The following is a 27,445-nucleotide window of genomic DNA, read 5'->3' as shown; positions in this document are numbered from 1 at the left end:
AAAAGTTCCTGAAATAATTTGCAAGTTGATGCTAACATTAATTATCGACGTAACATGGAAGATAACATTTTATAGTACAAGTCACTTGCATTTAAACCATAATTTTTGCTGTTTTTCTATGCATTCCATGACGTTTTCCTTAGGCGGCCCATATTGCCCCGATCACCCCTATGGGTTATGAAAAGGGTCTGCGTGATATGTAGGGTTTTGAACTCGAAACTCGTAACCTTCTGAGTTATTGTGTCACCAAGTGGCTCGGTAGCTTAGTTGGTAAAGCGCTCGTCTAGCATACAAGAGTCCTGGGTTCGACTCCAAGCCGAGTTTCACCCATAATTTATCCATCTTTACCACGCGTCATGAGTTAATTAATTTAATATCTATGTGGATTGGATGTTTGGTAATCTCAATATTTGTGTCAATATAGAAGCTAAAATTATTCATAATCGTTATAGAGCTGTTCAGATACAATTGCAGCTTTGAAGAAATAAATAAATAAAAGAGCTGTTTCCCCACCGAGATTTTTGGTTTTCACAAACTGGTGGTTTAGTGTCGATTTGATGGGTATACAATTGATTTGTCTGATAAAATAAATCATACCTTGTTCGGTGACTCCCGAATAAACTTTTGCGAAATTATTTACTATTTCTTTTGGTATGTTTTCTCGAGAAGGCGGAATCTAATACTTACTTACATCTTTGCGAGTTTGTCATGTTTGTTTTGCATTGGTTTAAACTCATAAGGTGTTTCGTGATATAAACATTCAAACTACTTTTATTCCTCATTAAAGAATAACACCACCATCAAACTAAAGTTCTAGTTTTATTCAAGAAAACTGAAATTGGCTATGCTCATTTAAAACATAAAAATATGTGGAATCCAGAACAAGCATTTTCAAATTTGAACTTTTTAGCAAGAAATTTTTTTTTATTTTTTTGAATAAGTGATTGGCAATTTGGTATCCATGTGGAGAATAGATGCGTGTCTATTTAAAGATCAGGATCCCAGAAAATTTTGAATGGGAACGTGCATGACGCTTGAACGTCCATAATTAACAGTTTCTCAAATTGTTAACCATTTCAACCCTTTTCCCTCTTCCCGGATATAAACTCATTGTATGAAGATTCCTAAATTTTCAATAGTTTTCTTAGTTTTGGTTGACGTTTTCACCTACCCCTTGAAGCAGGACCTAATTAGGTTTGCTGTTTGATTTAATCTGTGAAATGCTATCGAGTTTGCGAGATAAAAGATGGTGTCCATCTCTTATAACAAAGAATTGAACATTGGCTAAACATATTTGACTATCACATTCATGATGCCAAGTTATATAGTAAAAAGAAAATGTCTCTGCAACTTTCTTAAGCACGTATGCAGCTAGTCATATTTCCAGTTTGGCTAGGACGTGGCCAGAGCAAATCTCGACTATGGATCATTGAATGTAGTTTTTGCAAGTGCTCACCGCATCAAAACAAAGGCGCCACTGTATATGGGATTTAACATTGTGACAGCATTGCTGTTCTGTCAAACACACAAGGCTACGGTGGCGCTATCTATGCTTTCCATAGCGGCCGTTTTGGTTATTTTAATGATCCATTGAAGGATGCGTCAATCTTGTCCAATAGCCCATGCTATGTTGACACCTACCATGTATAGTAGGTGCTTGTCTGTGGTTTTAATGTCTCACTTTCGCAGACCCCCTCAAAGGAGGAAGTCATTTTGAAATGATGCCTGGCGGAGAGGCAAGCTGTGTCATCCGCAAACAAACATTTTTGACATCCTTAAAATAACTTAGGTAAGTCGGATGTAAAAATATTTTATAACTAGATTACCCAGCGTGCCTAGCCACGCTTTAACAAAATTTGAAAGCGGATAGCTATGCATAATCTCTCAAAGATTGATAATGTTTATGCCTAACTGGAAAATGACAACATGGACTGATAAATTTCTGAGCTGAAAAGCATACTCCGTCCCAGTGGAGGTGTAATGTTAAAATTAGAGGATAATGGTTATATTTTTATTAACCCTTCAGTCGCCGTGTGGTTTGCTACCGTTAGAACCACCACGCTGTAGCTGTGTACGATAAGTGAGGTTTTTTCACCACTGTTGTACAAAATACAACAGCGTGACGACTGAAGTGTTAACATGACCCGACATTGACACGCATGATACTAATGATCGCTAAATCGCCTAAATTTATGCTCTGACCATACTCGATCGAGCACTTGGCCTTAATGCTGTTGTAATGTTCCAATCTGGAATAATTACAGCCAAATTGCTTTTGTAGTGTTTCTTCAGCTGTGAAACATTTCGGAAAATTGTTTGGGGACGGACCTGGTGTAGTGGTTAGAACACACGCCTCTCGCCGAGGACCTGGGATCGCATCCCATTCCCGACATAGTCACTTATGACGTAAAAAGTTTTGGTGACGACTTCCTTCGAAAGGGAAGTAAAGCCGTTGGTCCCGAGATGAACTAGCCCAGGGCTAAAAATCTCGTTGAAAAAGATAGAAATTTTTTTTTTCGGAATTTCCGGAACATTCTATAAATTAGAGAGAATGACATTCTCGAATACTTTACTGAATCGCGCTTTTCATCCAACACATCATATGCGTAATATCAATACATTGTAAAAACTGCTCTTTTGATGCGCTTGGCATGAAGCATGTAACATGAACTTTTAGAAAAATAAGCATATATCTGCACAAAATTGATTTTGTAGCATGAGTGAACATACATATTGGACATAACATTTGCAACATTTTCGATTTTCTATACAAAATGACCAACTTTGGTAAGCTATATCTTAGTTATTTATGGACCGATTTGAATGAAATTTTGGCAGAACATAAGACTTAACTTGAATTTTAACATATATTTTTGAGTGATTTTTCCAATAACAAGTTCAAAAGCAGTAACGGTTTGACTAAAGTGAATTTTTTGACGATTTTTTATAAATGAAATTACTAAACTTGATAATACATCTTCGAGCTGTTTAGTAGAATACCTATAAGTAGATGAAAAAACGAATTTAGTACTATACCATTTAAGTCGAGTCTAGTACACGACACTGAAGACGGCCTTACTGTTGAGGTCGAAATACGCGTATCTGTCAAAGGATACAAACTCTAGTGGAATTAAATGGTATAGTACTAAATTTAGAAAGTACGTTTTTTTTCATCTACTTATTACTAAACTTATTGAATGAATAGCTTCATGGTATCTTCATCAAAGTTGTAGATTTTAACGAGATGTACAAGTTTGCTGATGATCGTTTTTGTGTAGGGTAATCAGATTTTGAGATAAATAGTTTTGAATTTTACTTATAAACTCGTGATAGCAAAGAATATTCAAAAATATATATTAAAATTCAAGTTATATCTGATGTTCTGTGAAAATTTCATTTAAATCGGTCCATAAATAACTGAGATCTAGCTTACCAAAGTTGGTCATTTTGTATGAAAAATCGAAAAAATTGCAAATGTTTTGTCCAATACTGTATATTGGTTCAGGAGAGCTCGATTTTGTTTAACTTTTTTAAAGATAAGTTCCAAAAAACGAAAACGACAACGATGAAAAATTCTATAACATTCTACGAATGGGGATGACACTTCTTCTTCTTCTTTCTGGCGTTACGTCCCCACTGGGACAGAGCCTGCTTCTCAGCTTCGTGTTCTTATGAGCACTTCCACAGTTATTAACTGAGAGCTTACTATGCCAATGACCATTTTTGCATGTGTATATCGTGTGGCGGGTACGAAGATACTCTATGCCCTGGGAAGTCGAGAAAATTTCCAACCCGAAAAGATCCTCGACCGGTGGGATTCGAACCCACGACCCTCAGCTTGGTCATGCTGAATAGCTGCGCGTTTACCGCTACGGCTATCTGGGCCCCTCAATGGGGATGACACATGGTCCATAAAACTAGAATATTCTGTCAAATAACTGTTGTAGTGCTCTACAATTTGAAATTGTAATGTTCTAACAATCAAATTTACAGTTGTAGTGCTCTAAAATTGCTGTTGTAGCTATTAATGAAACTTTTCGGTGAAATATTTCAAAGCGTTACTGACATACAGACAACTCTGGGATTTTATATATATGATATTGGTCCCTAAATGCTGCTTCGAGGAACACCAGCTCTTACAGGAAGTTGATCAGATTTTCTTAGGCAGCGTCCATTTATTACGTAACGCTAAAATTGGAAATTTTTGCCCCCCCCCCCCCCTCCGTAACGCTTTTTGTATGAAAAATTTCAAAATTTTGTATGAACGTAACGCTTGAGCCTACTCCCCCCCTCCCCCTAGAGCGTTACGTAATTTGTGGATGCCGCCTTATACTTAACCTGGAGTGTACAAATTGACAGATAACTTCGGATTATACTTACAATGTATGTTATAAAATTAAAGTGATTATAAACCGACGCCAAACTTTGAATTTTCAAGAGCACAAGCAGGCATTGAAAATGCTCAACTCATGAGCAAAAATCAATTGATTTTATGCTAACTTGTTGATCATCAGAGGGGTAGGCCGTGAGCAACATAGATCGGTGAAGTTTGGCGCTCGCCTCCAGAATCACCTGTGATCGTTGCCGCTCATAAATAAAAAAACAAGTGAGCTTCTTAGAAAACAGTAGCTTTTTGGCGCACTTGAAAGCTGGTACGATTATAGATTGAGGACCAAAATCTAGCTACATTCATCTTATTTTTTATTCGTTCACTCAGTCGTCCCTTTGGATTAGTGGGGATACTTTAATTGGTAATATGAGATGTCTCAAGAAATGATTACGACGCGAAACCTATTAATCCTGCTGAACGAATGTATAATCGTACTTTAAATGCTGTGTATGCTGAGTGAGACTATTTATTTTGGTTTTTTGGTGCTTTTACAGCAGTGCCTCGGTACATTTAAAAAACCCTTTCCAAATTGTTTCGGAGATGGTAAAGTTATTTCCATTGTTCTATATAAATTGTATGGGAGCCAAAAAACAAGTCAATCAAATCAACGATTTACGTTATTTTTTCTAATGATCGGAAAAATCATCTTCCAATATTCTCAGAAAGCTTTAAAAAAGTAGACATAACCGAAATCTGATCAAAATACCATGTATACTCCTTTGCATATGGGCCTCTCATTTGTAACATGGTGGTCTTCCTCATTCGTAACGCTGTGACAATCTTCAGAAGCAATAAAAAAATTGGGGCTGCTAGAAACCGAGCAGCTTATTGCTTTTATTATAACGATAAAATTAATAAATCATTAATGTGAATGAAAGTCTATTTTGCAAGTTAAAGAATTGCATTGAACTAAAAAACACTTTTGTTTGAACAAACTAGATACATTTTCTAATTATCTTCAAATGCCAAAAAGCTAAAATCTCTTTCTACTGAACATTGGGTTGCAGGGATAGCTAGAATAGTATCCGCAAGTTTCCACAGCATTTTGTTTTCAAATTTCGCTTTCAACCAATACTGACGTACATCGAACTTTTCGTCATCAGGATCTTGTTGGGTTTGGTATTGAACATTGCGAATCAGTGCTTCCATCGAAATATTCTCAGATGAATTTCTACTGCTCTCGCCATATTTCTGGCTTAGGTTATCTAGCATACTGAGTTTCTTGTTATCTTGGATTGACTGAGAATTCTGCAGGTTTCCATCGATATTTTCTAAGTTTCTAGTACGGTCAATTCGAACGAACAGTTTCACGAGGAAATCCTTAAATAATAAGAGAAAACTTATGTATTTGTAAAAGCTTGATATTTCAGGTCATATTACCACATTTTTTTTCTTTTTCATGTATTATAAAAATCTGCGAACCGGCGTAATTGAATCTAGGGTCCAAATAGAGCGCAGCTCGCAGTGCGTGGCTTTCGAGCAGAATTTTGTCTCTTTTGGCGAAAGATGCCATAATGGAAGTCTTGAATGTGTTTTCATCACCTAGCATGCTAAACATAGTTTTTTGCCAATAATAATAGAATTCACTTAGCGAACAATCCTGCTTCTGGATTATTATGGTAGAATCGTACATTGGTCCAAATGCTTCTACATACTCTTCTATGAATGACCAGCATTTTGTAAGATCTGTAAACAATAGTTTCATCAATGTTTATCATTAAATAAGTAGTTTAAGCTTACCTAATTCTTTATATTGCACTCCAAAATTGATGAAAAATTCCTTTTGCGTTAGGAAATCCCGCAACATCATAAAATTAGTATTCCATCTTGTTTTCACGGGGATATGAGGTGGCTTCACACCTTTGGTGATCTCCAAAATGCGCTTGAACTCACCACAACGTAGCTTTTTCGCAATTCTTGCTATTTACTTCAGAGGACCTTCAAAGGATTTGCACGCATCACTGACAACTAATTGTAGCGTATGGGCTCCGCATCGGATACACAGGGCTCCGTTCTCGACAACAACTTCCTTTAAGTTTTCTAGTAGCGTATTCGTAGCATTATCGATGTCTTCGAGCTCGTCGGGATCATCAATTGATTCGTCAATCGCTTCGTCATCAAGTTCTTCATGATCATGCTGGAACTCCCGGATAACTAACTTCATTCATCGATTTAATCATTTTTATCATATTTGCGCCGTTATCCACCGTTACTGAAAAGATTTGCCACTTTTGAATTCCATATTCTTCGGCGAGTTTGAACGGCTCTTTACAAAGATTTTCGCCACTGTGCCGTTCATGGAGCTCAACAACACCTAAAACGTATAACCAATTATTGGAATGAAAATTATTAAAATGTATAGAAAATACCTAACGTTTCACCAATTTCCCGTCGAGAACATACTGGCATTTCACCCCCAGTACACTGCGGTACAACTTTTAAGCAGCATCAACCTTCAAGCTAACAAATTTGCCAGAAATTTCAGATTTTATAATAGTTTTTATGTTCTGCGCTGTTTTATCCACGTAGTCTCTTATGTTGTGACTATTTACAACGACATTTAAAGCCTTGGATAACGGATTGATTATGTCGCGTAGCATGTCGCGCAGCCGGTCCACGTCATCGAAGCAAATGGGAGGCAATGAATCGTTACCAGTTTTACAAGCGCGCCAATAAACGTAACTTTATTGATAGCGACTGAAACCATCGGATCGCTGCGCTTCTTCTTTTCCGGTGGTTGTTCCTCTGGGACAGGATCGCTAAGATTCATGACATTATAATCTCGCGGGTGAAGGGTCTTGAAATGACGTACAAAATTCGATGTGTTACACGTTTTCTGGATGTACCCGCTACCTTGAACTCCACATTTAACGCCTTCATCTGGAATTCTTTTAGTAGCAGCCCTCAATTTCGCTTCTCTTGAAGAACACGCAGACTTGCGTGACATTTTGAAGGACCGATGCTTTCTTCTGAAGTCAGATTAATTCACTTGTGTTGCGACGGAGCACACGTCGATTTGATTACTCTTGCTCATTGTTTATCATAGCAACGAACTCTCGTGATCATTCATTTGAATCTGCCTGATCAGCATAGTTCGCTCACAGAAAGTGGGTAATGTGATCATTGCACAATGGTCGAAAAAAAACGAAGTTTGGCCAAAACTAGTTTTATCGCTTTAATCGATGAAATATGTAATCTGAATATGTTATTTGGCGTTTTCATTGTTTCAGAAGGGGTTATTCAAATATTACGTAACATTTTTTAAGAAGTTTTTTTTCATTAGAAATGCAGTCAAATTCAGCTGAGAGCACAAACTTTGTTTGTATTTTAACGAGTTTGATCAAAATATGTATGAAGAGTGGTTAAATATATTTTATATCAACTTTGAATGAAAAATATCGTCAAAATGTATGAAAATATTGAATTATTCAAATAGCTCTAACTTGCAAATCAGCAAATTTCTGCAAAAAATTTTAACGTTTTTTGTAAGATTTAAGGATGCATTTTAAAGTGCAATACTCGAAATGGCGGCGACATGACGCGACAAGAGTTGTTTTTCATGTTCAAAATCATCAAAATTACCAAAGTGTAATATTGAACGGTATAAAAACTTTAACCAAATATTTTTTTTAATCCTCACGCTCGATAAAAGTGTTGAACCATAAGCCTTCAGATAGTGTGAAACTTTGGGAAAATATTGCATTCCTTAAATATGAATTTTGTACTTTATTTTATTATTACGTTTTTCAATTTTTTGACTTCAGTCAGTTTGACGTCATAAAAGTCAATGAAAGTTAAATTTTAGTTCAATTTCAATTAAGAATCATAATAATATAATACATGAGGTATATTTTAAAATGATAAAAATCATAAAAATTTCAAAAAAGTGTTTTGGTAGTTTTGGCCGCCCCTTTATATGGAGCCCGACCATTGTGCATTGCTGGATCACGCTCACAAAGCTCGCTCACACCTTCAATGCCTGAGCACAAGACTGGAGAATCTGTTAACAGTTCGCGTTGAAAATCAGTCAAATTGCTTGCTTGCTTGTGTTGACCAATGGGATACATTTTCAACGCGGAGCGCTGTTCGGTTCTCGAGTCTTGTGCTCTTGAAAATATAAGGTGTGGCTTCCATCACCTTAAAGCTTTTTAAAATTTTATAATCAAGCCTTCATGCCAAACAGTGAATGCTTCTTCTATGTCTAGAAGAGTTATGTTGCTCTGAACAGTTTTTAGATTTGTTAGGACGAATCAAATTTGTTACACGTAAAATTTGATGAGTGGTCGAATGTTCATGTCGAAATCCGAACTGTCCATCATTCTGTTCAAGTTTGGAGGATAGATGACAGCAAATTGATTGGACAAGAGCTTAAAGCTTCAGCAGGACCTTGGTCTTTTTTCCATTTGTTAGGAAAATATGCCAACTGAAAACATTTTTTTAATAGCAACTAGTGAATTCGTTTTCTAATTTCAACATCACAATGATTAATAATTTTTATTTCATTTTTTTGTAATTCCACAATATAACAATTAAGTTATAGATTACTTTGATGTTTCAATAAAAATATGAAATAATTTATTAAGTTTTCAGTGCTATAAAAAATGTGTTTATTTTTTTTTGTTACACGCAAAAAAATCCGTTTCCCTATCCGTGAACAAAAAGTCATGGCAAACGGAACGCACTGCTTGTTGGATTACGTGATTCCGTTCTCAAAAGCGTGATTCTTGGCATCTCGTTTTTGTGAACATAATCGCTTTTAGAAGAACACTATTCTTGTCTGTTTCACTGCTATGCTTGTTTAGTAACGCCTTCAATACCATGACACTGAAATCATGATATCTAGAACCCATAAGATCGAACTCGCGATTTGGTTCTTGACAGAGCGTTAATGATTAACGGGTTGCAATGATTGATTAAGTGATTAATGATTGAATTCAAGTTTATCATGAATAAAGATTATGATTAATGGTTATTTTTTGAAGTCATTATTAATTATTGTGATTGATGATTAGGCTAAAGTATGATTAATGATTATGAATAATGATTAAATTTCATTTTAAGATGATTAATGATTAAACTCAGTATGATTTGTGATTATGATTAATGATTATGATTAACCCTTACGTGAATGATGTCAAATTTGATCAAAATTTTCAATTTCATAATAATAATTTTTAAATTATCATTTATCGTATTTCTATTGAAAACGTCGCGACCCATTGTGAGCCTGCACTATACAAATCTCGTCCAGCACATCGTTGGCGAGTAGTATGTGGTGTTTCTATACCTAATAAGGCTGATACAAATATTAAATTTCTTTTATGTCCGAGACCACTTGGAAGGTACGAGGGGGGGGATAAAAATAAATAAGGAACAAAAAAATAAAAATTAAAAAAAAAAAATATTTTTTTGTAATTATTATTTTTAATGATAGTTGTTAAACTTTTTTTAATCGTCCTCTGGATCATTATTTTACTTGTTTTTTACTTTAAAATTGAAAAAAACCTAAATGATGTCAAAAAATGATGAATCTTTTATTTTTTCTCCCCTTCAAAATTTTCGGATTTTCGAAGGGGGGGGTGACATAAAAGAAAATTAATATTTGTATCAGCCTAACTAATGCACTCTCGGCTTAGGCATTCAACAGTAGAAACCGTTGTGCCCATGAGTCCTCTCGTGGTGTAGGGGTAACGTGACCTACCTAGTGAACAGGGAATCGTGAGTTCTATTCGCACCGAGAAGACATTATCGCAAATTTCATATTAATTTTTCCCATTTAATCCAATTGAGGAAGTATTTGTAATGTTTAGTTTTACGATAGCTCAAAATCATGTTTTTCAGTAGTCTTCTAACGAAATTCCGTAATTATCAGGATTGCTGTTTGTCTTCAGAACTGCGGGTATCGATTCCAAATTTACGATGATTCCAGATTCAATTGGGTGGAGTACTGGAGTAGCCCCCTTAAGGAGACACGGAAGACCGTGTTATTAATGCTATCTTTTGTCTCACTCTAACAATTATCATCAAAACTTTGTGGAAGTAAATCTCGAGTTTTAGTGATGCGTTGAAGCTGAAAATTTATTGGGTTGTGCACTACATATATAGAATCATAGTGATATATTTTTCGCATCGATATATGGAGTGGTTCTTGGTATTTGCTTCTTCAAATGGATAGGGTGATTATGATGACGTCCCGTGCGGCCTTAAGATTCAGTAGCCACTTTCATATCGAGTCCCTAAAGTTATTAATGATTTATCAAGCCTCATTGTTTTGCAGACCGAGTGTAAAGAAGGATGGTTCAATAGCAGAGCGTTCAGAGTATCATGATTCGAAAGTTGATGATTGAACAAAAAATTGATTCAGATTTTTCTCAATCATAAGTGTATCAATAAATTTTCAAGAGTGTGATGCATTCGTTGCGTACTTAAAGGTGTTTAGGGCATCTCATGTCATTTAATTATTGTTTTTATGATTAATTAATTTATGATTAAGTTTGCAAGCAATGGGTTGTACGCTAAGACTAGATAATGATGATGATATTACTTAACGCACAATCCTACATACAAATCTTTTGAACATCTTTATGTGAAATTAATCACAAATCGTTATTAATTGCTCTGGTTCAAGAGCCAGTATTCTGGAAGAAGTGGCTAATATATTGGCATTTTGAAGGGTAGCTTGTGACACATTCATGAATTATCAAGGTTTAAGTGGATGTTATTGATGCAATTGAACATATGCCGGGGTGTTAAGGTTTGTTGATTTCCCGGGGAAAGTTTTCAAAATATTGGTATATTGGTAATATTATTATAATAAGTAATATGGTATTTGCTCGCCTTTCTAGTGTTTTTTAATATTTTTTTTGTTAAGTGGAGTGTTAGAATTCAGTTAGTTGCTTATTCATACTCCAATAATTCCTCCGAAGCGAAAGTGAAGCATTATATTGGTAGTTTTAAAACCTAGCTTTTCATCTCAAACTTCATGAATTTTGCTAACGAAGCCATTGATTTAATTCTTAATTATTAAAGTATAAGATATCAATTTTTTCGGAAGAATTGTTAGGGGGTATCCAGTTGTTTATATTTTCTGAATCTACGTTAAAGTTTGAACCAGAACCCAAAGCTTCATAATTGTCCGAGCCCTGGAACTATTTGAATAATACGTATGAAAATCTCTTTTGAATCAACCCCCCTCCCCCCAAATTTATCTTCGAGGCGATTTAATAATTTCTAATATCAATCTTAAGATATTTAAGCGCAATAAAATTGTGATATACTTAAAAAATGTGATCTTTCGAACAAGCTACAAAACACTGCAAATATTTCATCACTAAACAACCCCATTCATGGAGAAATGTTGAGTAAAATCAGTTTGAACATTTGATTGGAATTTTCTGACGAGATCTTTACTGCCCATAAAAGCATAACTGTCCCATGTGGATTTTCGAACCAACACCTTTTTTCGTCACAACATCCATGTTTTAATACATACTTTACAATGCATATAAAAATTAACACACTTTGTTTGAAAATATTGTGGAAAAATATGAAGTTGGTGAAGTCCCATATTGAAAAATAAAGACATAAGAGTCTCTATATGAACTTTCAACCCAAATAGCAGCTGCAAAACGTGAATTGTGATCATGTTTATATTTTCTGCTGACCAATAGGAGCAAAATGAGTCATCTGGGCGGTTTTGTTCAATTAATATGGTATGCCTAAATTCACTAGTAAATTATGCACATTTATATGAGAAGACAAAGTTCAAACTTTGAGCGCAATTTTCTCAATGCCTAATTTTTCCATATGTGATAGTTATTCCTTTATGGGCAGTTTATGAAAAACTGGAAAAATATTTTTTCAAACAATGTTTTAAAGGAATTTTCGACCTTCCTTGATCTGAATCTAGATTTCAGTAAAAACGGTTTAAGATTAAGATTGCTGTAAAGAAGTTCAAAAGATTTTTATTTAAGATTTATTGTCAACCAAGGGAAAAATTAAAATAATCCGTTTGTAGCATACTTCAAGGCGTTTAGTGCATACTTTCAGGCATTAAGCCATTGAATGATCAACCATTAATAATGATTATTAATAAGAATGATGATTGAATGGCATATCACTAAGCCACCTTCCATGAACCACGTCATGCTCAAAGGGGGTGGGGGAAGGGCAGGCTCTTGCGGTACGACTGAAACAAAATTTTGAAAAATCTCATGCAAAAAGCATTACGGAGACAGGAGAGCTTTCCCCGGGGTTAATTTTTAGCGCTATGTATGCACGTATGCAACGAATGAGCCATAAACATGAAAATGAACTACTTTACTTATTATTGAAGAGGATAATTCAAAGATTAACTTATCGCTCTGCTACATTCAGTGGATATCTCCAGGCGATGTAGGATTGCAAACATTAAACGTGAGCAAAAACAGCAAGGATCTACTTACAGAAATACCACCTACTAGGGGAAAAGGACTAATTTTCAATCTCGAAAATTTTGTGCAATTTTTGCGGATTTTCATCCAAAGTAGTGCTTGGTCGAAATTTGGTTGATCTGCGCCTTTAAGCAGCAATCCTTCATGTAGAATGGTACCTGTCACAAGCGTCCAACCGGGTCTTCGGATTCGGATCAAATATTATGGATCCGACAGAAATAAGGACAAACATTTATTTTTAAATATATTTTTTTCTCAATTTACAAGCGTCGCGACTAATATTTGAATAGTGCGCTGTGTTCATAAATATCATAAGAATGCAGCGCCACACATGTCATTTTGACAGTTATGTCGGGAACGAGTCACACGTCGCGTGTCCCACACGCGCGTTCCGATTTGGTGGGCGCGCGACAATACTACTGAGAAAATGCACCGTCGTAGATGAAGGAAATATTTAATGGTCTTTTTCAGTCTTATGGTAACGTCCGCGAATATAGAGTAAAACCATGCTGTACTTGGTTCCTTGGGCATAAGCTATCATTGTTCTTGAAACACGATAGAAGAAATGCAAAATTTGTTTATACATTAGAAAGCAATGTTGTAAAATTTGTCGAATTTTGTTCAATGATTGATTGATGATTGATTAAATGTTTGATTTATGATTAAGATTATGATTACTGAATAAAACTGACGATCTTTATGATTATGATTAATGATTGATGATTAAAACACAATATTGCAATGATTATGATTAGCGATTAATGATTAACTCTTGATTTTTTGTGATTAATGATTAACATTTTTGATTAATCATAATCATTAATCATTAATCATGATTAAATTTATGATTAATCATTAACGCTCTGGTTCTTGATATCGAGAATTCAGTTCATGGGCGCTGTCAAAATGTATAACGCATGCGCAAACACGAGAACACTGTAATCAACAATGGAGCTCCGAATGTAAATGTGGAAAAGTGGTTTCGCTTTCAACCAATTTAATTAGAATATAAGACATTTTATGAGTGGAATGCCGAACAATAAGTTCATTTTGTTGCTGTTGTTGCCAAAACGTTGTCAAACGTAGTCTATTGCTTGATGGTAGCCGGATTTGTTACTGAAAAAGACCATATTCCCCGGAAGATAGATTCCTACATCACTGAATTTCAGTTGTGTTTCACATTTCTTCGGCTTGTGCAGTATTTAGTTTTGTCAATGTAATTATTATTTCTACAGACGTGCAGTAGTTTAGTCATATTTTCCACAAAATGTACTAAAATGTTTTGTGTAAAATGCGGACCCCACAAGAAGAATTTTCTAATAATATTCGTGATAAAAATCACAGCTTCTGAAATGCCACCATGAACATTGTTCCTGTTTTCAAGAACAGTGTTCTCAAATAGCGGAACGAAAATCACGGATCCATCCAAGCTCGCAGGCGTTACGAATAATTTGTAGAACATAGTTCCCGATCTCGTGGTGTATTTTCGTAAAGCAAAAAACTGTATGTTCTGGAATTCGTGATTGAATGTTCGTATTTTTCGGAACGGTTCTATTTGCGTGTATCGAGCACTCAGCCGTGATAATTTTTTTTATTTCTGGATATATTTTCGCAAGTTCCTCTGGAAGCTGCTTAGCACACTCTTCTACAACTCAACTATAACACTGCACTGAAAATATTGTGGATTGGCAATTTAAAATATCATGCTTAACAAGATGATCTGCTAGTTTTCGAAATATTCGCTAATGAAACTTTTATAGTTTTCTTGCTAATCTGAGACCAAGCACCCGATTCGCGTGCAAAGCATATCAAAAATAACATATTTCATTAGAAACCCATGGTTAATTGTTTGTTCTAGTTCTAACAAAAGATAGCACTGATGGTATTTGATGTTATTATGAAGGGGGTGAAACAGAAAAACAGAGACAGTTAAATATTAGGATACTTACTTCCTAAAAAAATAAAATGAGAAATGGACTGGCCAGGTATGGAACTCACGGTCACCTGCTTGCGTTGCAGAAACGACACTTATGAGACGACTATCAACTCTTTCGAAAAATTTTGATTACATAAATGAAATTCGCACTATTTACGTAAAATTCATTACGTTAATGCAGATTTAAGTGTGCAATGGTTATAACCTGGGAGGGAGGCACCGATACTACACACGAAATATAGAACAATGTTTGTTTGAACTGCAAGATAACTCCAGCTTGCCAACAACAATTAAGGCAGGCTTGGTGAAAATCGCTAGTTTTCTTTTGTTGTGTACTTTCGATTTTTCCTGACAAACATGGAAACAGGGCCACAGTTTTCTATGCACTAAATATTCATTTTTATTGGAAAAAGTAATACGATGCGTTTTTCATTGCTTTATATTCAATCCGATTGAAAGGTGCTCACGTGACATTACTTGCATTGTGTGCATGAATAGATTTTCATTCGATTTTTGTCACTTTTGATGAAATGCGAAAATGTGTTTTAATCAGTTACGCGCTTTTTCCATGTTAGTCCAATGTTTGAGATCTCGGCTCACAGTGACTGTTCGTGACAGCGGAATCCCGGCTCACTATGACGTACAGAAATTTTGTATTGGTTTCTCCCTCCCAGGTTATAACGTAATATTTGAAAAACACGTGAGCAACGCTTGTGCTAATTTTCTGTCAACCACGCCACCTGCATCCCATTTCCATACTTTACAAAGCGTCGAACGTCAGTTCATGAAGGAATTCCATTCCGTTCGTCCCTCCACGATACTGATGGGAAAATCTCGGCGTCGCATCAGACAAAACACACTCACCACCCCACGATTTCCCAAACTGTGTACACACATTTCCCGCCCCCTCTCGAACAGAGGGTTGCAATGCATGTCGCACTCTCACACCTTCACAGCAGCGCGCAAGGACGATGACGGCCAACCGACCGAGCAGAGGAACACGCAGGACGCAGGACGACGAGCATTGTCCTCCGACTCCAGCCAGCGGCGTGCTCACTCACACTCGCATCGTTCGGGCGGTACCGTGAAGCGACGATAAGGTATGGTCTAATCCACCGGTGTACTAAATTCACTCGATCTGAGAATTGTGACACTTGAGCGGGGCACGCTCCCGTATGATCCCCACGTGATCTGGACCCGCTCTAGTGTCAAAATTCTTTGACCGAGTTGGTTTAGTACACCAGTGGATAAGACCATAGTAGTTCATTTATTTAGGGGAACTTACGTATTTCGGTGGAGCAAGTGCGCATCGATAAGGCGAGTGTGGAGCAGGATGGAGAGAAGCAGCCACGAACCGAGTATTGTAGCGTGAAATTGTTGATTCAGTTTTATCTGTTTAGATGTTAACTAATTAAATGAATATGAGAAGATTTTCAACTGGTTTTAAATGATTTATTTGAATAAATATCTATATTTTCTTGAGTTTTTAAACAGATCGGCCTACCAAAACTATCCCAAATAAAAGTTTCTGTCATTATTTAATGTTTTTAATTTAATTTTTCACTTAAAGAAATCGACATCGAATATCGACAGAGTTGCGTATGATGAATAATTTATGATATTACCATGAAACGATTTTAAATTTAGAGACTTAAAAAAATTTAGTAAATCGATAAAATTTTTATCCGATAAAATCCTCATTCAACTGGGAACTGGACATGCTGCTACTAGCATGGCAATCAAAAGTATTGCTTCCTAGTCTAAGCATATTTCATAAAAAAAGTGATTAAGAAATCTGAGGAATTTGATAGCGTTTTGTGCCACAAAAAGTTTAGCTCTGGGGCGTTTTAAGGCTAAAATCTCTCGTCGTGGGTATATTCTACCATGAACAACAGTCTACAAATACTTTCCATGAGAATTTCTTGATTTTCCAGGCTGATTGAAATGTTTTGATAATTTTAATTTTTTCCAGGTAATAGTATTATTTTGTCATCAATTACTCTTTTAAGCAAAATTTCCTCCAAATGTAGTAAAAATTCTAGCCGATTTGCCCCAGCTTTTAACCTTTGTCTACTTTTATAGCAATGAAACATAATCAATGTCTGGAAACAGAGTTCCAAAGTTCCAACATATAATACCATAGTAGCATACTTACTTATGTCAATGTCTGAAATTACATCAATTTTGCAGGCGTTGAACTCCTCGAATCAAAAGGCTAAAGGACCAATGACACTCCACTCGACGGTATAGTCCAGCCATTCGCGAATCGCTTTTCCGCACTTGTGCCACCAAGTCAGACGTAGAGGTGTAGGTACCTATAGTTTTGGTGCAGTTTTCATCAAGCTTTCCACCCTTCTCTGTGAATTTTCTGTCTGTCTGTCTGCTACTAGTCCTGATGGAGGATGATGGTGTGAAAATGTCAATCAAATTTTAAGTTTTCTCGCTCGTTGATCGCGGATTTTGTCGTGTGTTTGAGTTCGGAATTATCTTCTGGTGTTTTTCGTGTTTGAGGAGTAAGCGAAATTGGAAGCAAACAAGTGCACACAAATAGGATCCTCACGCGAGACATGGGCGCGATGTGATTTGCTGAATGGACGTCGAAAACCGTGGATGAAAGGAATCGTTTTTCCAGTGGTTCTAGTTTCCTTAGAGTGGTGTCTCATTGAATTATAGTTTCTCCCTATCTTCTTGTCCGAAAACGTGACGGTGGAATTTCTCGTGAAGTATGAATTTCTCAGCGTTTGGGGGTCCATTTTCCGGGATCCACCAGTTTGCGGCCAAATTCGGCAGCAATGATGGAGCATTTACCAGTACGACGAATTCGGCAGTGGCGGCAGTGACTGGAAATGGCGCCGGACCAGGAGGACTTGCGGGAGGAGCAGGAGGAGGAGGAGGTGGTTCTGCGACTCCTGGAGTTCCCGTAAGCGCAGGCGGTATCAACATTGTCCAGCAGGATCTCAATCGATACCATGCGTCGACTAATGGGAACCACTTTAATCAGAATTCTACCTCAAGTAAGTGGGAAATTTTCAAATTCAAAAAGAGCTCATGATTCAATTACGTGAAAGAGCGTGGGTGTGTGAGGTGATGATGTGTTGCATACGTTTGGGGGTATTTTTTCCTGGAAATGCTGTGTAGTCGTGTCGTGTCTGCTGCGCTCTCGATGGTCTTTCTTTGTTGGGTGGGGTGGGGTGGTTGGTTGGTTGATAGCAAAAATCACCCGAAGTGGGGTGAGTGCACTTTGTAGCGAGGGGTGATTCACTGGTTTATTTGATGATAGTGTTATGAAAATGGGTTCATTCTTCTTCAGTGCAAACTTTCAAAAATAGACAACAGTTTTGACATAAAGGATGTTGAATATAGATATGCCATAGAAAACACATATTGTATGCATAATTTTGAAAAATTACAATCAATGTTGCACATATTTTTACATGTACAATTTTTTGTCTCATAGAGGAAATTTTCCCAGAACCTCAATACTTTAAAAATAAGAAGTTGTGGACAATTTTAACTTACTGATTTTAGCACGATGAACCATCGTTTTATATTTTGATCAACCAGAATCGTAGACTTATTTCTGTAGCACCTTTAACCTGATTTTTTTGGAATGATGTCTTCAAATGAAAATTTTCTATAATAGTTGAGCTGTTTAGCGGAATCCTGAGCAAAGCTTGAGATCATATTGAAAACAAATTTTGATGTTGTGATATTGTGGATTTTGATAACTCAGTTTGTTGTCATTGTGGTCGTTTTAAAGGTTGAAATATCAAAACTGAGAGCAGAAAAATGTTCCCATGAAATCAAATTGAAAACTATTTTTGCTATCAGTGAATGTAAATTGAAAACAGTTCATTAAGATATAACTAAGCGCTCTACAACAAGATTAATGTTTTTTTTAAATTATAATAGAGTTTATACATGTATGTAGCGCTAATAAATTAAAAACAATATTACATGATAGCAGAACGAAAACAAAATATGAAACAGAATATATCAATGGTAAATCAATATCAAATTATAATACTAATTTGATGATGAAAACAAAATATGTTTTTTGACTTGATTTCTTTTTAATGTTGGATTTTTCTCGGGATATCAGCACCTCAATTATTATTATTATTAGCTTTATTAGGGAGATTTTCAACCCGAGGCACACCTCAATGGCTTAACAGCTTTTTCTACTCTTTAAAAACCTAGTGCTGTCACGAAAGTGATTTGTTTTGATGGTGTTCACAATTTTGTAGAACAACGTTGCTATCGGAAACTTCCCATTTTCAAAATATATAAGGGCCCATTCACAAATTTCATAACGCTGAAGGGGGTGGGTGGGTGTCCTCAATATGTTACAGCTCATACAAAATTCGAAACATATTCATACAAAATGCGTTACGAGGGGGTGGGTGGGTGTCAGAAATTACCATTTTAGCGTTATAAAATTTGTGAATGAACCCGATTCCTCGAAAAAGATAACGATTGAAGTGTTCAACTTGCTGACTGGTATAAGTTAAGATGAAAATTTGTCATAAAATCCATATGTTAAAAGCTGAGAAAGAGGAGATGGCTGGCTTAGATTGCGAGCTCACAAAAGTCAAAGGGGATTTTTTACTTATGACGACAAAACTGAACGTTTGTTCAAAGTTGTCTTGAAAGGTCTCTCAAGTGACTATAAGTCACCTGAAGAGATCAAAAATGGAATAAATGATTTACTTGGATTTTCCCCAGTCCAAGTAATCATTATGAAAAAGAGAACCCAATCTGGCATTGTTCGGAAAGGGCTTTCTCAAGAATATTATTTAGTTCACTTTAACAAAAAAGAACTAAATAATATTAAAGCTTTAGAAAAAGCTAAACTTATGTTTGATGTCCGTGTGACGTGGGAACATTTCCAGAAACCTGGAGGAAATTACCAGAACCTTACTCAGTGCCGTCGGTGCCAAAAGTGGGGTCATGGTACAAAAAATTGTCGCATGGATCCTAAATGCATGATTTGCGGAGGTTCTTCTCACGCTAAGGACGTCTGTCCTGTGAAAGAAGATACCAGAAAGTTTGAATGCGCCAATTGCAAGGGCCCTCATAAAGCTAACTTTTGGGAATGCCCTTCACGCAAAAGGGTCATTGAGGCTCGTGCCAGGCAGATGAAGGATAATATCCGTTACGATAACGGTCGTTTCCGGTATTTGCCTGGTAGAGTATCGAACAATGCTCATTTTTCAGTTAACGATCGCTTGATTAGGAATCATACCCACCAGGAAGATCATAATCATGCTCATTCACAAACAAATTTTAATCCGTCGGGTAGCCGTTCGAATCTTTCAATTTCGAATGTATCTACCCACGGAATATCCTTTGCTGATATCGTAGCAGGTAATTTGAACTCCTCCCCTGTTCGTACTATGAGTACCCATTCTACTTGTTTCAAATCAAATGGAAAAAACCCTACCGCCACAGGTAATTCCTACTCCACTTCTTCGTCTACCGAAAATTCCAATGGGAAATCATCAGATGATATGTCTGCCTCTGATTTTAATTTTCTAACTGAACAATTGAATCTAATGATTGATGCAATGTTCAAAGCCACCACTATGACTGAAGCAGTCCAAGTAGGTGTAAAATTTACAAATCAAATTGTTATTGGATTACGTTTTCTAATGGATCCAAATGATAATTTAAATATTTTAAATTGGAATGCTCGTTCTCTGAATGGTAAAGAGGACGAGCTGTTTAATTTTCTTACAGCTAATAACGTGCATATAGCAGTTATTACCGAAACTTATTTAAAACCTGGATCCAAACTAAAAAAAGATCCTAACTTTTTTGTTTATCGTAATGATCGACTTTATGGGGCATGGGGGGGAGTTGCAATCATCATTCATAGGCGTATAAAGCATCAACTGTTTTCGTCATTTGAAACTAAAGTTTTTGAAACTTTAGGTGTTTCTGTTGAAACACAGCTTGGTAAATATACTTTCATAGCTGCCTATTTGCCTTTTCAATGCTCTGGGCAGCAAGTTAATTTGCTCCAAAATGACTTGCGAAAATTGACTCGCAATAAGTCAAAAAATTTTGTCATTGGTGACTTTAATGCCAAACATCGGTCATGGAATAATTCTCAAAGTAATTCCAACGGCAGAATTTTATTTGATGAGTGCTCTTCAGGATATTTCTCAATTCAATACCCTGATAGCCCTACATGTTTTTCCTCTTCTAGAAATCCATCTACGATTGACTTGGTCTTAACCGACTCTAGTCATCTTTGTAGCCAATTAGTTACTCATGCTGATTTTGATTCTGATCATGTGCCTGTTACATTTCAAATATCCCATGAAGCGATTCTCAATCCTATCAGCTCCACTTTTAATTATTTACGAGCCGACTGGAATATATATGAAACGTATGTTGACTCTAATCTTGATGTTAACATTTCTTTAGAAACTAAACTTGATATTGACAATGCTCTTGAAACTTTAACAAATTCCATTGTTGAAGCCAGAAGCATTGCAATTCCAAAATGTGAAGTAAAATTTGAATCCGTGATTATAGACGATGATCTTAAACTCTTGATCCGTCTTAAAAACGTGAGGAGAAGGCAATTTCAACGCACTCGTGATCCTGCTATGAAAATTATATGGCAGGATTTGCATAAAGAAATCAAGTAACGTTTTGCAGATTTAAGGAACAAAAATTTTGAAAATCAAATTTCTCAATAGTACCCTGGCTCTAAGCCCTTTTGGAAATTATCTAAAATCTTGAAAAAACCTCAGAAGCCAATACCTGCATTGAAAGAGGAAAACAAATTAGGGTAAATGATGGCTTCGGCACCCTGTGGGTATTTTCGGCAGCACTAACTTATCTTCCTTGTTAAAATGTATCTACGGAACAAGAGTTACCTTCAATGTACTCAATATATTCCTTGAACTATTATCTTCCATGTAAACCTCATCTTTTACTAAAATATGATATAACATGGGTTTTATCATTGAATGAAATAAATGCTTACGAAATTATCGTCATTCGTGAGCTGCCGAATAAAACAACACAAGAACAGCTTAAGAAAAACTTATCACTTTGAAAGGTCCAATTCTCCGCTCCAATACCAATTTGTCACAAAAGCTACGCACCGATCACTCATGCACTATTAAACTTTTGATTTGTCTATAAAACACTCGAAAATTCTGAATTTTTATGTTTTAAATTACAAATTAAAATTAATGAACTTTGCTTTCCTCGGCAATCACTTTTTATTATGGGAATAGGTTGCCAGAAAACCATATTCAATTGCGGTGTATTTTTTATTCACAATTTAAATTCGTTGAAAAAATTGAACACAACTAATCATTGCATTGGAATTAGGCAACAAAGCATGTATTGGTAATAATTGAGCCTTTCAATACTTTCCTTATCTGAAGATTGTAGCGCATAAACTTCAATATACTGAGAAACATATAAAATATACGTCTTTCAATAGGTAAACTATTTTGGCAACACTCCTGTTGTTCTACAGGAAATCAGAGGATGATGTTTTTGTGTCAAGTCATAAGTGCATTGATTTGCAAAGGGCCTATTCTGATTTTCTCATAAGTGTAAAAATAGCCTGTATAATTTTCAATTTTGCGTTACCTTTTAGCGATTTGGTGCGGCTTATTTTCCAAAAGTTCTCAAAACTAAAAATTCGTGTGCTCTTATGAATTCAAATCATATTAGAAGAGAAACCGCAAAGTTTGAGCCAAAAATATTAAGATTTTTGCATATATTTATTCACCGTCTTTGACTACAGATCACACAGACTGAAAACTTAATATTATGTAGTTTTCTTAAATTCTATCTCTTATCCTATTAACAATTCAGGAGTGGCGCATGCGTCTTGAAGGTGAATTTTCAAGTTATAAAAAATGGTCTTCAGTGAAGTCACCATAACTTCGGTTATTTCTCACCAATTTCAAAACTTTTAGCATCATTATTTTCAAAATTAAATTTATGAAAACTTTGTAGAACATCAAATTTGTCTTAAATCGAAACAAATTTTTGTTAAAAGTGGTTTTCTCGAAATTTTTCTTCAATTTTCTGGAAAAAGTCGAAGCTTGTTATAACGACATGGCAAGGGAGCGTCGTAATAGAGAAATGTCGTTATAAAGAATAGTGATAACAATAAAATCTTTTTAAAGGGACCGAAAAATGTCGCTATAGAGAGCTTTTGTCGCTATTAAAGTGGTCGTTATAACGAGCTTCGACTGTACATGTTTTTGAAGCAAAAAATAGTTGTTTCCATACTGTTCATATGTTTCTAAAAAATGGTTTTGGCTTAGTTTTGTAACGAAAACTACCCAAAAACATGATTTTTTTTAAAGAAAAAATCGAATTTCTTTGGATTATTTTTTTTTTCGCCAAAAATTACATTTATTTTATAAAACTTGTGTTTATACTGCATTTTGTTTTAATTATGAGTTGAATAGTTCATACAAGTCCTTTCCAAAGGTTTATCAATTGAGGAAAACCAGTTTCAGCTTTAGAAATATTGTTTAACTGACAAATATGGCGTTTTTCGTTAAGAAATCATGGTTTTGTGCAGTTTTTATTGAATAACTTGGTCAAATCATTTTTTAAGTGAAATGTGTCGAATGAAAAGAATGAAATTAATTAAGTAAGCTTCTAAACAATGCAAAAAGATTTGGAATCGGTTGAGTATTCATGAAGGTATGGTCAAACAAAGATATTATTTTTTGGTAAAATGAGGAAACATTTGGAGTAAACTACTTTTTATTGAAACTAGTTTTGATTTTTCACTAATATGATATTCTACAAAGCTTTCATAAATTTAGTTTTCAAGATGAAGTTTTAAAATTGGTTAGAAATTACCGAAGTTATGGTGACTTCACTGAAGGCCATTTTTTATAACTTGAAAATTTACCTTCAAGACGCTTTCCCCCCTCTAAATCTTAATATTTTTGGCTCAAAATTTGAGGTTTCTCTTCTAATATGATTCATATTCATAAGACCTCGAGGAATTTTTGGTTTTGAGAGGTTTTGAAAAATAAGCCACACCCTAATAAACAGTAGTGTGAGTAGCGAATAGGGACATGCATGTAACCCATTCAAACGAACCTCTGAAATTCAAGTAATCCGATAATCGTGTTCCGTGGATTTTTCTTGCAGAACACAATATTATGAATCAATTAACCATGACGTCACGCTGCAACTTCTAGGCTGGATTCGCATTTGCTGCAAGACCATGACATGGCAATTTTTACAGCCGAAATGCTGCCATAATGAGATTGAATACAAAAAATATTCGATAAAATAAATGTAAACGAAATTAGGCAGTGTCCATTTATGACATAACGTTGAAATGTACAATTTTCGACCATTCCCCCTTCCGCAACGGTCTTTGCATGAAAAAAAAAAATAAATTTTATGTTTGAGCCTACTCCCCCTACCCCTAGAGCGTTACGTAATTTGTGGACGGTGCCTTAGTCTGCATAAATTTAGTGGCGTTGTGTATTCAATATGACTCTCTGCTATTCTATTTATAACTGCAATTATGTTCTCAGTGTAGTCTGTATTTTTCTGCATTGACCCTTTCAACAAGTAGAACATAATGAGTGACGTTTAATTTCAGGATTTGTCAACAAATACGAAATGTTACCAATACATAAACTAGTTTTTGCGCAGTTTTAGATTGCCGAAGTGAACATTTTTGTTGCCGAGAATAGGGTAAGTTTACCAGTTTTGGCCACCCTAAGGAAAAATATTGTTTATTTATAAATCAAAAGACCTTTGGTTACTGTCTGGACATTAAACGAAAGCTTTCAATCCATGCTCAGCAGGGAAAATATAAAAACTAATCAGAAACTTTGTTTTTGTATTAAAAATGGTGGTGGCGAATACTGGACCACTTGCACCAGTATTCGCCACGATTTTAATTTCGGTGCCTGAATTCGCCACTTACGTTGATTTCTTATGGAGGGTGGCGAATTCAGGAACAGGTGGCGAAAAATAGGTGCAAAGGAGCAAAAAGTTTAAGGAAAATGATTTTTTTCTATTATTTTCTGAGAAAATTTTGCGGTTTCCAAGAATGTTTCCGTATCATCTCAAAGCAATTTAGCAAACACTAAACAATTGGCAACCATATATGAAGTAAAACGGTATAAAATCTGGGGTGGCGAATAACTGGTACATGGCGAATACCGGTACACCTTCCCTAGTAGTTGCATTGCCGATAAAAGAACAAGTTCCTCGTGACTTTGGTGAGGAAAAATAGAAGATTAAGAGAATAAAATAGTGTTTTGCGTATAATAATTAACAAATGAAGAGTGCTCAAGTGTAGTTAAGGTGTCTGCGCTAACTTTTGTGCTCTATTGTTGCGTAAAATTGCCCTCTTAAAAGTTCAGATGCTTAGGCTGCCGACAATACGTAAGTTCCCCTATTACTAACTAATTGTGAAAAAGCTCAAAAACTTGCTATGCAGTTTGAAAGTGCGCACAATTTTAATTTAGGACTTACTAGTCCAATTGAAAATCAAGTTACTCAGGACTTCGAAAATATTCTCAATCAAGAGAACGTTTTCGAAAATGCCTGGGAGACTGATTTGGAAGAAGTGAGAACTATTATTAAAAAATTCAAAAATATGAAAGCTCCTGGCGATGATGGAATTTTCTACATCCTCATCAAGAAACTTCCAGAAAGTAGTTTATCATTTTTAGTTGATATATTTAACAAATGTTTTCAATTAGCATATTTTCCTGACAAATGGAAAAATGCTAAGGTTGTTCCAATTTTAAAACCAGAAAAAAATCCAGCAGAAGCTTCTAGCTATCGTCCAATCAGTTTGCTTTCCTCCATCAGTAAACTTAAAAAAAAGTTATTTTGAACAGAATGATGGCCCACATCAACGAAAATTCAATTTTTGCCAATGAACAGTTCGGATTCCGCCATGAACATTCGACCATTCATCAACTCTTACGTGTAACAAATTTGATCCGTTCCAACAAATCTGAAGGCTATTCTACTGGTCTTGCTCTTCTAGACATAGAAAAAGCATTCGACAGTGTTTGGCATGAAGGTTTGATCGTAAAATTGAAGAACTTTAATTTTCCAACATCCATTGTTAGAATAATTCAAAGTTATCTGTCAAATCGTACACTTCAGGTTAATTATCAGAACTCCAGGTCTGAAAGACTTCCTGTAAGAGCTGGTGTTCCCCAAAGCAGCATTTTGGGACCAATATTATACAATATTTTCACATCTGACTTACCTGAGTTACCTCAGGGATGTCAAAAATCTTTGTTTGCGGATGACACAGGCCTCTCCGCCAAAGGACGAAGCCTGCGGGTCATCTGTAGTCGATTGCAAAAAAGTTTGGATATTTTTTCTTCATACTTGCAAAAATGGAAGATTTCTCCTAATGCTTCCAAAACTCAATTAATAATATTCCCACATAAACCAAAAGCTCTTTATTTGAATCCTTCAAGTAGACATGTTGTCACGATGAGAGGGATTCCAATAAATTGGTCAGATGAAGTTAAGTATCTAGGGCTCATGATTGATAAGAATTTAACTTTCAAAAATCACATTCAGGGCATTCAAGCCAAATCTAACAAATATGTAAAATGTCTCTATCCACTTATTAATAGAAAATCAAAACTTTGTCTTAAGAACAAGCTTTTGATATTCAAACAAATTTTCAGGCCAGCCATGTTGTATGCTGTACCAATATGGACTAGCTGTTGTAATACCAGAAAGAAAGCTCTGCAGAGAATTCAAAATAAAATTTTGAAAATGATTCTGAGGCTTCCTCCCTGGTATAGTACCAATGAGTTACATAGAATATCCAATGTTGAAACATTGGAACAAATGTCATATAAAATAATCAATAATTTCAGACAAAAATCGTTACAATCTTCTATTGCCACGATTAATGCGTTATTTGTTTAGGTTAAGTTAGGTTAAGTATATTGAAAACGTTTTTTTTCTCTTATAAGCAGGTGAAATCAACTCACCTGTAAAAAATCTGAACTGCTACGGCAAATGAAATGTAATACATATGTTGTTAATAAAATGTTAATAAAATCTTAGATTTGTTTTACCAAATTAGGATGATAGTGTTGCCTAATAACACAGAACACCTAGATATAAGAAATAATGAATGTAATGTTTGGAATGATACTAATTAAAAAAAATAATAATAATATTACTTGAGATAGGTAGACATGACAATATCCTTTTCATAGTGAACAACAAAAAGTGAATACGATTTCGACCAAAATAAGATCTCGCATACTCTGAGATAACGCCCTAAAAGCCATTGGTAGCCACGTGTGTAGCTCGTTGTTTCTGAGCACATGAAAGAATAAGCATCCAAACCAACATCACAGGCAGGTAGATAATGATCCTTTCTTCCCCATAACGTTGTGAAATAACTTGAAAATCCATTCAAATGCTCAGAAACAATGAGCTACACACATGGTTACCAATGGCTTTAAGGGCGAGATCAGAAGTTATGCGAGAGATCATCTGACCTTGTGCAGCACCCAAGAATTAAACGTGCCAACTGTCAGTGAGCTGTCTCCTCTCTCAGATTAAAAGTTCAATAATGTGTGCCACGTGTAATTAACTTAAAACAACTTAAATCTTGCTTGTGATAGCCTGACACGAAAATGAGAGCACACGATAGGCAGTTTCATTGGAAGC

General features: G+C 35.5%; 1 protein-coding gene across 1 annotated transcript in view; it reads left to right on the top strand.

Annotated features, from left to right (window-relative positions):
• Positions 1-17,034: 17,034 nt before the first annotated feature.
• The window catches only part of LOC5574669 (probable serine/threonine-protein kinase DDB_G0282963), a 41,223-nt gene continuing 30,812 nt past the window's right edge, over positions 17,035-27,445 (top strand). The window contains exon 1 of the mRNA XM_021852524.1: positions 17,035-17,772. Within this exon, the coding sequence (XP_021708216.1) occupies positions 17,484-17,772 (289 nt within the window). The 5' untranslated portion in view covers positions 17,035-17,483. The remainder of the gene's footprint in view (positions 17,773-27,445) is intronic.

This window comes from Aedes aegypti, chromosome 3 (genome assembly GCF_002204515.2).
Source record: "Aedes aegypti strain LVP_AGWG chromosome 3, AaegL5.0 Primary Assembly, whole genome shotgun sequence".
NCBI lineage: Eukaryota > Metazoa > Arthropoda > Insecta > Diptera > Culicidae > Aedes > Aedes aegypti.
Note: the sequence above shows the minus strand (reverse complement) of the source record. Positions and strands in the feature narration are given on the sequence as shown.